The sequence below is a fragment of the Lissotriton helveticus genome, chromosome 5_1, assembly GCF_964261635.1.
Source record: "Lissotriton helveticus chromosome 5_1, aLisHel1.1, whole genome shotgun sequence".
NCBI lineage: Eukaryota > Metazoa > Chordata > Amphibia > Caudata > Salamandridae > Lissotriton > Lissotriton helveticus.
In genome coordinates, this window is record NC_136065.1 from 825,491,220 (window position 1) to 825,503,422 (window position 12,203).

At 49.4% G+C, this 12,203-nt stretch overlaps 1 protein-coding gene across 1 annotated transcript; it reads right to left on the reverse strand.

Moving 5' to 3' along the window:
* Positions 1 to 239: 239 nt before the first annotated feature.
* LOC144752553 (uncharacterized) lies at positions 240 to 5,741 on the reverse strand. The gene is made up of 2 exons (XM_078640451.1): positions 4,895 to 5,741; positions 240 to 406 (listed from the first exon to the last, which is right to left on the reverse strand). The coding sequence occupies exons 1-2, from the start codon at positions 5,739 to 5,741 to the stop codon at positions 240 to 242; spliced, it is 1,014 nt and encodes a 337-aa protein (XP_078496577.1).
* Between the last annotated feature and the right edge of the window lie 6,462 nt (positions 5,742 to 12,203).

Below are 12,203 nucleotides of genomic sequence, written 5' to 3' on the forward strand. Positions count from 1 at the left end.
GGTGATCCGATGGGATCCGATATCACTGTGATAGTGAATTTTCTATCTGAATTGGCACGGTCAGGAATGGCTTACAGATCGGTGAATAATTTCCGGTCAGCTATTTCGGCGGGACATCCGCATGTTGAGGGCAAACCGGTGGGGGAGCATCCCCTGGTATGTAAAGTAGTTAGGGGGATCCGCTTGGTGAATCCCCCTCAGCCACGGTACACTGAACTTTGGGATGTTTCAGTGGTCCTTCATTTTTTGACGGCCTGGCCGGCTAATGAGGGACTATCTCGCAAACAGCTCTCGGCGAAGCTTACAATTTTGCTCTGTTTGATCTCGTGCAGGCGAGTGTCGGATATTCGGGCCTTGGATTTGGCAGGTAGAGTATTAACTCCCTCGGGAGTTTCTTTTACGATTTCTAAACGTACAAAGACTCATACAAAATGTATTGCTTATCCTGCTTTTCCTCATCATAGTAAATTGTGTGTAGTTCAATGTCTTAAGGTATATGAGGATTGTACTAGGGAGTTTAGGACTGGTTTTGGTCAATTGTTGATTTCCTTGCAGAGACCTTTCCGCCCAGTCGCCTGTGCGACTCTGGCCAGGTGGGTTACCTGGTTGCTGGACCTGGCTGGTATTGACACCTCTAAATTTGGAGCTCATTCTGTGAGGGGGGCTATGGCCTCTAAGTCATTTGGAGCCGGTTCTCGGCTTCAGGATATTATGACTGCGGCAGATTGGTCGTCTGAATCCACTTTCAAGACATTTTATCATAAGCCTATTGTGGATGTAGCCTCAGTGGTGGTGGAGAAACTTTAAACTAGCATAATCTGAGCCTCCGTGGACTGACATAGAATGAAAAATTGTCTAGCAGACGCGACAAAGAATTTTCAATTCTATTAAGGACACGGAGGCGAGGATTATCCCACCCGGGCTTGCAGAACTGTGATTTCATGCATTATTGGATGATTTTGTGATGTATCGTGCCCACCCAAATGTTTATGATGGCTTGATTGTATTTCCAGTTTGGGGAATAGCCATTACGACATATATTCTTGTTTCAGGTGATCAACAGAAGCAGACTTGAGACGTCCAGCCTATGATCTGGGAATGTTGGCAGTTGTGCAGTTGGTGACTTCCTCGACGTTGGATGCGATAGTTGCCACGTTGGCCTCCGGTCTCGTTGGACGGATGATGTATTCGCAAAGAAAGAGGAGGTCGTATTATGTACATGGACAATTATACAGTGGACTGGATAGTGATTGGTGCAGACTGTTGGAGGGGGTTGTCCTTCCAGGGTCATGCCAGTTTAAAGTTTTTATTGGCTGCTGTTTATGTCAGTAAAGTAAAGAGAAGCATAATGAAAAATTGTCTAGCAGACGCGACAAAGAATTTTCAATTCTATTAAGGACACGGAGGCGAGGATTATGCTTCTCTTTACTTTACTGACATAAACAGCAGCCAATAAAAACTTTAAACTGGCATGACCCCGGAAGGACAACCCCCTCCAACAGTCTGCACCAATCACTATCCAGTCCACAGTATAATTTTCCATGTACATAATACGACCTCCTCTTTCTTTGCGAATACATCATCCGTCCAACGAGACCGGAGGCTAACGTGGCAACTATCGCATCCAACGTCGAGGAAGTCACCAACTGCACAACTGCCAACATTCCCAGATCATAGGCTGGACGTCTCAAGTCTGCTTCTGTTGATCACCTGAAACAAGAATATATGTCGTAATGGCTATTCCCCAAATTGGAAAACCAATCAAGCCATCATAAACATTTGGGTGGGCACAATACCGCACAAAATCATCCAATAATGCATGAAATCACAGTTCTGCAAGCCCGGGTGGGATAATCCTCGCCTCCGTGTCCTTAATAGAATTGAAAATTCTTTGTCGCGTCTGCTAGACAATTTTTCATTCTATGTCAGTCCACGGAGGCTCAGATTATGCTAGTTTAAAGTTTCTCCACCACCACTGAGGCTACATCCACAATAGGCTTATGATAAAATGTCTTGAAAGTGGATTCAGATGACCAATCTGCCGCAGTCATAATATCCTGAAGCCGAGAACCGGCTCCAAATGACTTAGAGGCCATAGCCCCCCTCACAGAATGAGCTCCAAATTTAGAGGTATCAATACCAGCAAGGTCCAGCAACCAGGCAACCCACCTGGCCAGAGTCGCACAGGCGACTGGGCGGAAAGGTCTCTGCAAGGAAATCAACAATTGACCAAAACCAGTCCTAAACTCTCTAGTACAATCCTCATATACCTTAAGACATTGAACTACACACAATTTACTATGATGAGGAAAAGCAGGATAATCAATACATTTTGTATGAGTCTTTGTACGTTTAGAAATCGTAAAAGAAACTCCCGAGGGAGTGAATACTCTACCTGCCAAATCCAAGGCCCGGATATCCGACACTCGCCTGCACGAGATCAAACAGAGCAAAATTGTAAGCTTCGCCGAGAGCTGTTTGCGAGATAGTCCCTCATTAGCCGGCCAGGCCGTCAAAAAACGAAGGACCACTGAAACGTCCCAAAGTTCAGTGTATCGTGGCTGAGGGGGATTCACCAAGCGGATCCCCCTAACTACTTTACATACCAGGGGATGCTCCCCCACCGGTTTGCCCTCAACATGCGGATGTCCCGCCGAAATAGCTGACCGGAAATTATTCACCGATCTGTAAGCCATTCCTGACCATGCCAATTCAGATAGAAAATTCACTATCACAGTGATATCGGATCCCATCCGATCACCCTGTCGTTCGTTACACCAACCAACCCACCGTCTCCAAGCCGACTCATATCGCTTGTGAGTGGAAGGTGCCCATGCCTGAGACAAGAAAAAGAGAGCGTCTTGCGAAACTCCCGGCACTTGCCAACGGCGCCGGAAAGTCTCCACGCCATAAGAGACAACTGCTCTTGAAGGACCAGCGGATGGTAAAGACCCACCGGGTCCGTCAGAAGGTCCGGAAACGACGAGATCCGCACCGGCGATGCACAGGTGAGACTCATCGCCTCTGGGAACCACGCTTGTGCCTTCCAACACGGGGAGATCAAGATCACCTCCGCCTTCTGCCTCCGAACCTGAGCCAGAACCCTCGGGATCATGATAAATGGAGGAAACGCATATAGAATGCCCGTCGTCCATGACTGAAGAAAGGCGTCCGAGCTGATCGCCAACGGATCCGGCCGCCAACTGTAAAACTGGGGCACTTGTCTGTTGAGCCGCGAGGCAAACAGATCCACCACACACGGACCCCATTTGCGGTCCAGTGCCTTGAAAATCCGGGGATGCAACCTCCAATCGCTGGCATCTCTCAAGTATCGAGAGTTCCAATCCGCCGTCACATTGGCGGATCCCGGTATATACTCCGCCGTCACCGAAATCTGATGGGCCAGGCAATAATGCCAAAAATCCTTGGCTATCTCCGCCAGGAGACGTGACCTGGTGCCTCCCAGGCGATTTATGTAACGTACCGCGGACACATTGTCCATGCGAAGGAGAATACAACACGAAACTCCCTGAGGGGACAGAGTGCGGATCGCAAAAGAACCCGCCAGGAGTTCCAGACAGTTGATGTGGAGACTCAACTCTTCGCGGGACCACCGGCCCCCGGTCTCCACCGAGCCGCAACGGGCTCCCCAGCCCCACCGGCTGGCATCCGACTCTATCACCACCTCCGGGGTGGCTGCGAAGATGGCTCTGCCGTTCCACGCATCCATATGCTCTAACCACCAGTTTATCTCCGTACGAGCCTCCGCAGAAATGGAAATTTGTTGGGCATAGGTCAGGCCCTTGCGTAAATGCAAGGCCTTCAACCGCTGCAGGGCCCTGTAATGTAAGGGCCCCGGAAAAATCGCCTGGATCGAAGAAGCCAGAAGCCCTACCAGGCGTGCCAAAGTCCTCAAGGAGATTGTCGGAGAGGCAAGCGCTCTCCTCAACTCCTTCCTCACCGCCACCCTCTTCTTGAGGGGCAAGAGTAACTGAGCTTTCACCGAGTCCACCTGGAAACCCAGGAACTCCATCACCTGAGAAGGTTGCAAGATCGACTTCTGTATATTCAGGAGGAAGCCCAAGTCCTGAAGGAGGTGGATCGTCCAAGACAGATGGAGTGACACCACCTCCGGTGACTGACCCAAAATCAAGATGTCGTCGAGGTAAATAATGAGGCGAACGCCTCGTTCCCTCAACCTCTGTACGATGGGTTTCATCAGCTTGGTGAAACACCATGGGGCGGATGACAGTCCAAAGGGCATGGCGGAAAACTCGAACCACCGGTCGTGCCACTGAAACTGTAGGAACCGCCTGTGCGGAGGATAAATGGCCACTGCCAAGTAGGCGTCCTTTAAGTCCAGACGCACCATCCAATCCCGTGCCAATAGTATATCGCGCACGAGGTGTATCCCTTCCATTTTGAAGTGTCGATACACAACCCAGCCATTGAACTCTTTGAGGTTCAACACCAGTCGATACCCTTGGTCCTTTTTCGGGACCACAAAGACGGTGCTGACGAAGCCTAGTTTGTGTGGGGAGGATTCCACTATCGCCCCTTTCTGGAGCAAGGAGCATATCTCTGCGTCGATGAAACTCTGCTCTGTTTGGGAAAAATATAGTGGATCTGGTCTCCGCCGCTGTACCGGGGAGGCATAAAATTCTATGTGGAAACCCTGTACAGTTTGTAACACCCAAGGGTCGTTTGTGAGTTGGCGCCACCTGTGGATAAAAAGAGACAGTCTGCCCCCCCCCATATGTTCTGACGGACATAGAAGTCGTACCTGAATAGGAGTAGTCTCCTGAATTCGCCTGTTGTCCACGATAGTTTCCTCTCTGCCCCTTGCCACGACCTCCTCTATCACGGGAGGGGTAGAAATTGGAGCGTCGATTACCTCTGCCTCTCTGCTCTGCTCCACGTGAGGTCTGTGCATAACCTCGGCCGGACCCTCGACCTCGTGGGCGTCCGGCCTTATCAAAAACACCACCATGGAGAACCCTCTTGATGTTGGACTGCGCCTTGTCCAATGCGGAGAAGGTGGCAACGTATTTGCCCATTTCCTTGACAAATTTGGCTCCGAAAAGCATACCATTAGCTAGGGAACCTGGTTCGGAAGGGGCCATCTCCGCCAGCTGGGAGTCTAGTCTCATAAGAAAAGAGCGCCTCCGCTCTGTAGACACGGCCACATTCGCATTTCCTAAAAAGCACATGGCACGCTGTGCCCATTCCAGAACCTTCGATACATCCAGCGGCACATTCTTATCCTTAGCCATAACCGCCGCGTCTAGAATTTTCGTGAGGGGTCCGGTGACATCCAACATTTTGTCCTGAACACCCCGCCACGCTCTATCCAGCCCCTTCTTTGGATCTTTCGCAAACTTTCGCATAAACGCCGCCATTGTGGGATCTAAATCCGGTGTGTCAGCCACCTTCCCTGTCAAGGATGGCCTGGGGCATTCGGAACGCAATGTGGCTCTCACCCCATTGTCGAAACCCTGTCGCAGGTTGTTGCACACATATTGTGCCACCTCAGGGCACGGTATCCATTCAGTGGACCTAGGATGCACAATATTGTTGGGGTTAAAAAGAAGATTCTTGGGTACCTGACCATCGTCTGCCTTTTGGGCGTGTTTCACCTTCCTAGACCTCTTTCTGGGAGCCACCGATTCCACCTCCGAATCCGAGGAATCCGGTGGAGTCGGGGAAGAATCCCCCCGACGTGTCGTTCGCCATTGAGCCATGATCCTTCAGGACATTCCTGGCCATCCGGGCCAACACTTGGGCTGAGGACTGAGAAGAGGTACCGCCCTTCCTGGCTGATTTGAACTTTCTCTTTCCATAATTCTGAAGGGGTTTAGCAAAAGGCTTAAGAGCCTTGACTAGTGCACTCTTCACTGACCCTTGGACGTGGGTATCCAGGGCCTCCACCAAATTTTCCTCCAAATGCTCTTCTTGCGGCTCATATTCTTCATACTCATCATACTCTGCCCACTGGTTATCCTCCTCGGCGTAGTACGCCATAGCTCTAAAGCAGGGAGGTGTGGAGGAACTTCTAGGGGGGAGTAGCCCAGGGGTGCCTCCAACACACACACAAACACTGGCAACTAAAACACTACAGGCAATGAGGCTGAATACAAGGTGGAAGGAGACCCCTTAACACACACTGAAAGCTCCCCTAGAGCAGAGCTCTAATGCGGATATGCTCCGTCTGGCGTTCTATGAGGCCAGGATTTATGCAGTCTTACAGACGCGCGCTGTGTGAGGAGCCGATAATGCGAGAAAACGAAAGCCGGCTCCTCGCGCATGCGCGTTGCGTGTGGGGCCGGGCTCGACTGCCGCCTGAGCGCGAGCGTCTCGCGTCTGCCTCCTCCTGCTCCACCGCCCCCTACCGAGCGCACAGCATGCCTCGGTTCGCGCGCCGGAACGAAGAAAACACACGCGCGGGCATAACTAAGCAAACGGGGCCAAGATCTGTAAAAAAAATTATTATTTACCAAATTCCCCAAACAAACCAAATCACGAGCGAGGACCCGCTCAGCACCACAAAATCATTGGCGCGCGCGCGCGCTGTCAACAACCACCGCCCTAATACACATTACCCCCAATAAAAGAAGTAACACAGAAGGGCACTTAACTCGCTGCTGCAGCAGCAAAGAAAGAGGAGGTCGTATTATGTACATGGACAATTATACTGTGGACTGGATAGTGATTGGTGCAGACTGTTGGAGGGGGTTGTCCTTCCGGGGTCATGCCAGTTTAAAGTTTTTATTGGCTGCTGTTTATGTCAGTAAAGTAAAGAGAAGCATAATCTGAGCCTCCGTGGACTGACATAGAATCCTCGCCTCCGTGTCCTTAATAGAATTGAAAATTCTGTGTCGCGTCTGCTAGACAATTTTTCATTCGTCTTTCCCAGTCACGTGCCGGGTCCGGATTGGCTCCGATCCCGGAACCACAGTGGCTCCTCCCTGGGAAGGGGAAGGACAGTCTGTAGTTAGTGTTTGGTGGATTACGGGAGTTTTTTCTTCACTCGCGAGATGCGGAAACCACGGTGAGGAGTCTTTTGGCCCCTCGGGGCTTCGAGGGGGAGTTACTTGCGGAACTTCCACACATCGATATACCAACACTGAGAGAATAAGCGGATAATTCCACCCCGTCCCATATGTGAAGGACCATGAAAGAGGTGAGCCATAGAGGACAGCATCGCTATGGGAAAACATAGTTTTCCATTAGGGCCTGTCCATACCCCCTCTTCTGTCTGCACATATCTTCCCTGCGTCCATCCTCCCGCTCTACCACCCCAGCCTGCTGTTGAATGTGCTTAGGATCCAAATACATAGAATCATCCATTATCTTTGATACCTGTGTAATTGAGATCATTTGAACCATTGCATGCTAACACATTACATGGTCAGCACATGCACTCATGATGCCCCTAAGAAGGCAGTCCGAATGCAGATAATTCAAGACTGGCAGACAATTATTCACCCCTGTCTCTTTCCTACAGGAGTTTGGCATGAAGTTTGAGGACATGTTAGTTCTAACTTGCTCTCCTGAACTATCAAAGAGCGAGGCTGAGCAAATGGAATAGGTGCTGTCAAAGGTAGATGTGACAGACTGTTGTGCATGTATACTCATGTTTGCTTGGGCATGTTCAGTGGTTGAAGTTGTTCCTAGGCCAGTATGTTGTCTATTACTATTGTACCCTACGTCTCCTCCAAATGTTGGGAGGCTACTTATGTGACGTCATGTGAACTGCCGGTCAGATGCCGTTATAACCTTCTGACCCGTGCATCCGTTTCCCTGTAAGCCCTCCGTGGGCCTTCTCTTTATACATAAATAAACTTATTTCCCTACAACCTTCCCAGCGTGTCTTCTTCTTTGACACAACACAAACTCTTCCCTTTCCAGGGCACCGCTTCAGGCTTCTATCACTTGCCGCCAAAATATGATTGGGATATGAAAAGGGTTAGCTTTGGGGAATTAGATTCGCAATCCTGGGATGAAGCCAAAATAAGAGAAACATTACAGCAAGCCATCAGCAAACTACATTGATGGAAGGAATTTGTCACCTCCCTAGCCATCATCCAGGTAGCGAACAAAGTTATACCCCAGACCTCTGCATACCCATTGCTTACAAAACCTATGTTCATGATGCCCCTATGTGAGGTACCCTCTGCACACCTACAGACCTGGGACGACAAAAGTACCACAGCGTACATACATGCACCATGGTCGACAGCAGACCTGATGTCTTTCACAAAAGACTTTCCCAAACTGCGGGAGGAACAAAACAGATGGTACGCAAAATTGAACAGGATGGTGGAAATGGGAGGCCTGTTGTGGGAGGACTTGGACATTAAGTTCAAAATAATAGTGCCCAAAGATTTATGGGAGAACTGTAAAAAAACAACACACTGGCCGGAGAAGGAAGCAGACAGAGGAGAAGGAGGGGTACCAGGGGAAGACGTAAAAGAAAGGTGCAAGGAGGTAGTGAAATATTTGTGAAATATTTGAAAGAAAAGGTACCAGAGGGTAAGGTAGATTGGTCAAAAATAATTCATACAAGACAGGAAAAGGATGAGAGTGTGATTAGAGTGTGAATTCCTATTATGATCTCCTCCTTCAAGTCTACCAGCAGAATTGCAACCCTTTAGGAGAAGCCATGCCAGCTGTTGTCACCAATTTTTTCCATGGGTTTCAACAGCCAATAAAGAAGCATTTGCAAACATCCTTTGTCTGATGGCAACAAGAACCAATAGAGAAAGTGCTGGCAGTGGCAAGATATTGTGCAAATTACTAGGCACACTTACAGGCTATGGAGAGCGAGAGAACCAAGAAAGAGAAGGTGAAGTTGATGGTGGCACAGGATATGGTCTACAGAGGGGAACAGAACAGAGATAGGGGAAGGGGGCCAACAAAGGTACGGGAAAGGGGGGAAACAATAAATCATTCTCGCAGCCTCCACTGGGGACAACATGTTTCCACTGTAATGACCCTGGGCACTGGAAAGCAGACTGTCCCCTGCTGAACTCCAGATCATAGGATCAAAGTCCCAATAGGCAGCATTCGCAGACATGGAACGCACCACCACAGTACATTGAACATGGGTCACAATAGGCAAGGGGGGGCCGGAACAGCACAACCACATTATGGCCTAACACATGCACCACCACCACCACCTCAGAGGGGTAAAAGGGATCAATGGTACCCAGAAGATGACATGGATGGTTGCTACCTGCTATTTCCCCCACAACCGCCATTAACCTACTAGGGTTGCCCGAGAATGGAGGACTGCCTAATAGCTCCAACAATAACAGTAGACCAGGAGAGCCCATGTGTGGAGGGGACTATACTAAACAAGACTGTACCCTTCCTGGTCGACACCAGAGCTACACGATCAATGCTAAACGCATCTGGGGTGCCAGCGACACCACTCTCAGGTACGCAAATAACAGCAGTCAGCATGACAGGACAACCAGTAGATGAATATTTGACACAACCTTTGAAACTAGTGGTGGGTCCCATTACTGTCCAGCATCAATTCGTCCTTAGCAGGTGCTGCCCTGTAAACCTGCTGGGCAGAGACCTGCTATGCAAACTACAGTGCACCATCCATTGTTCACCATTGGGGGTGTCAGAGGAATGGGCAGAAACAGAAGCGAGGAGGCCGGATTGGTGTTATATTGAGGTAGGTTTATTTCAGTTAATGAACTTAGTGGAACCACTGATGGCGTCTTAGTCACTCCGCCCTTCTACTTCTTCTTTCTTCTAGGTGTTCGAGCTCTCTGGGGGGGTCCCGGGAAGCTTGTGAAGAGGAGCAGAAGAGGAATGTTTGCATAAGTTTGGTATAAATCTCGTCACCACACCCGGGTGGAAAGTAGCGTAGAAAAAACAGAACATTAATTTAAAAAATGTAATTCTTGTCTTCTTGTGCCCGGATCCTGATTCTCTGTCAGTACCAGGGATCTATCGCTAGGGCTCTTTCCCCTCCCTTGTAGACAGTGCAACCATGTTGGTATTGTGGGTGAGTGACACTGGGGCGAGGTAAACAAAGAAATAGTGACCATTCCTTTCTCTCTCTTTCTGTCTGGGCTATGGAAGAGAGGGCAATGGATATGAATGTGGGGAGGAGAGGGGAAGAACCAATAATAATGCCGTACAAACAGAGGGAGCCAAGAAAACCCCAAACACAACAGAAAATTAGACTACCCGCTAGTCTCCAACACTTCTCCCAACCTCCCCAAGTGTGCCCTCCCTTGCGTCACATACTGCCTCTGCCGCAACTCTCCTGAGTTGCAGCAGCTCCTGCGTATCCACTTCTGGGGACCACCACTCCTCGCACCACTCGGGAGAACCCTCGGTCTCGCCGTCTGCTTCGGGTGGCTCTACGTTTCTTTCGGTCATCTCTCCTTCCTCTGGGGATGTCTCCGTTGCGTGCCTCACCTCCAAAGGGTATCCATTCAGCTTCCTCCTCAGCTCCTTTTCTCCTCCCCCACAGTCTTCTGATTGGTTCCTTGGCCGCCAATCCTTGCTTCTTTCTTGTGGGGAGGAACGATAGTCCATCTTCACTGTTTGATCTGTGCTCCAGCCCCTGCGGACGTCATCAGGACCAGGAAGTAGTGCAGACGAGAACGGTGAACTAACAGGTAGGTCAGAGTCTTGAGGGGTGGGCAGGGGAGTCTTCTCACATCCCCCTTCCCTAATGTTCTTGTCTGCAAGAAAATGTTCAAGGGGGTACCTTGACAGGTAATCAGGGTTTGCTTGTTCCTTTCCTTTTATAATAATAATAATAATAATAATACTGAAATGTATTAAGCGCGACAGCTACCCCCAACCACAGGGGTGTCCCGGCACTAAAACAACTGGGGGAAAAAAGGCGTCAAGTGCAAGAATGCGACTATTAGTTCTGTACCACTGCTGTCTTGAAGAGCCATGTCTTCAAGGCCTTTTTAAAACGAAGTTCTGACTCAGCGCTTCGGAGTGAAGCAGGGAGGTTGTTCCACAGTACAGCTGTTTTCACTGTGAAAGCTCTTCCCCCAATCGTGCTTTCTTAAAGCGCGGAGTTTGCAGCCAGTTAAAGGAGTTAGAGCGCAATGCCCTGTTTTGTTGGTAGGGGCAGAGTCTTTCCTTCAGATACTTCGGGCAGTTTCCATTTAAGGCCCGATAGGCCATTGTCATAGCCTTAAATATGATTCTTTTTTCCACTGGTATCCAGTGGAGTGTGTATAAATGCGGAGAGACATGTTGTCGGAAAGGAATCCGGCAAACCAGTCTCGCAGGCGCATTTTGAATCATTTGAAGGCGATGGATAGCCTATTTTGGGAGGCCAAGATACAGCGCATTGGCATAATCAAGCCTAGATGTAACTGGCATGTACAACTGTTGCCATTGATTTATGCATTTCCCCTTGGAGACATAGTCTTTGGAAGAAGTGTGTGCAGCGCATTTGACCACAGCCACTATTCTGGGCAATAGCAAGGCATGGAGGTGATCAGCAATCAGAGAGGCATGCTGTATTTGTTGTCCTGCCGATATTAGGAACCCCCTCATTGCTCACAGCTGCCAAAACTCGTGTGCCACCCCGAAGCCATACTGGCTGTCTGTGTATATATTCACTGCCTTTCATTCAGTCGGTTTGCAAGCCCTCATTAGCAACTCAAGTTCTGCAGCTTGAACACTCTTTATTGTTGTAAGTCTGGCTCCCTTCAGTAGGTTCCAGGCTGTGCCTACCACAGAGGAAGCCTGCATTGTTCCTGTGCTATCCCTGATACATGAACCATCAACAAATACGTCTCCTTCAGCATCAGGGAAGGGAGTATTCCTAATGTCTGGTCGCAACTTGATGAGTCTTTCGATTGCAAGCATACAATCATGGAAAGAATCATCGACTGAACAGTCACCATCGTCACATACAATGGGCAGTAAGGAGGCAGAATTCAGGGTGGTGCATCTCTTGATAGCAATGTGTGGTGTCCACAATATTAGCTCATATCTTGTGAGCCGTGCGTTAGTCAGGTGTTGGGTATTTGTGGTGGTCAAGATAGTGTCTACAGCATGTGGGACTTGTAAAATCAAAGGCTGTGCAATTACAACATTCTCGGATTGTTCTACTGCCAGAGCAGCTGCTGCTACTGCTCACAAACCTGGTGGGGGCTTTGGTGACGGGATCTAGGGTAGCAGAGTAGTAAGCAACTGGGTGATAG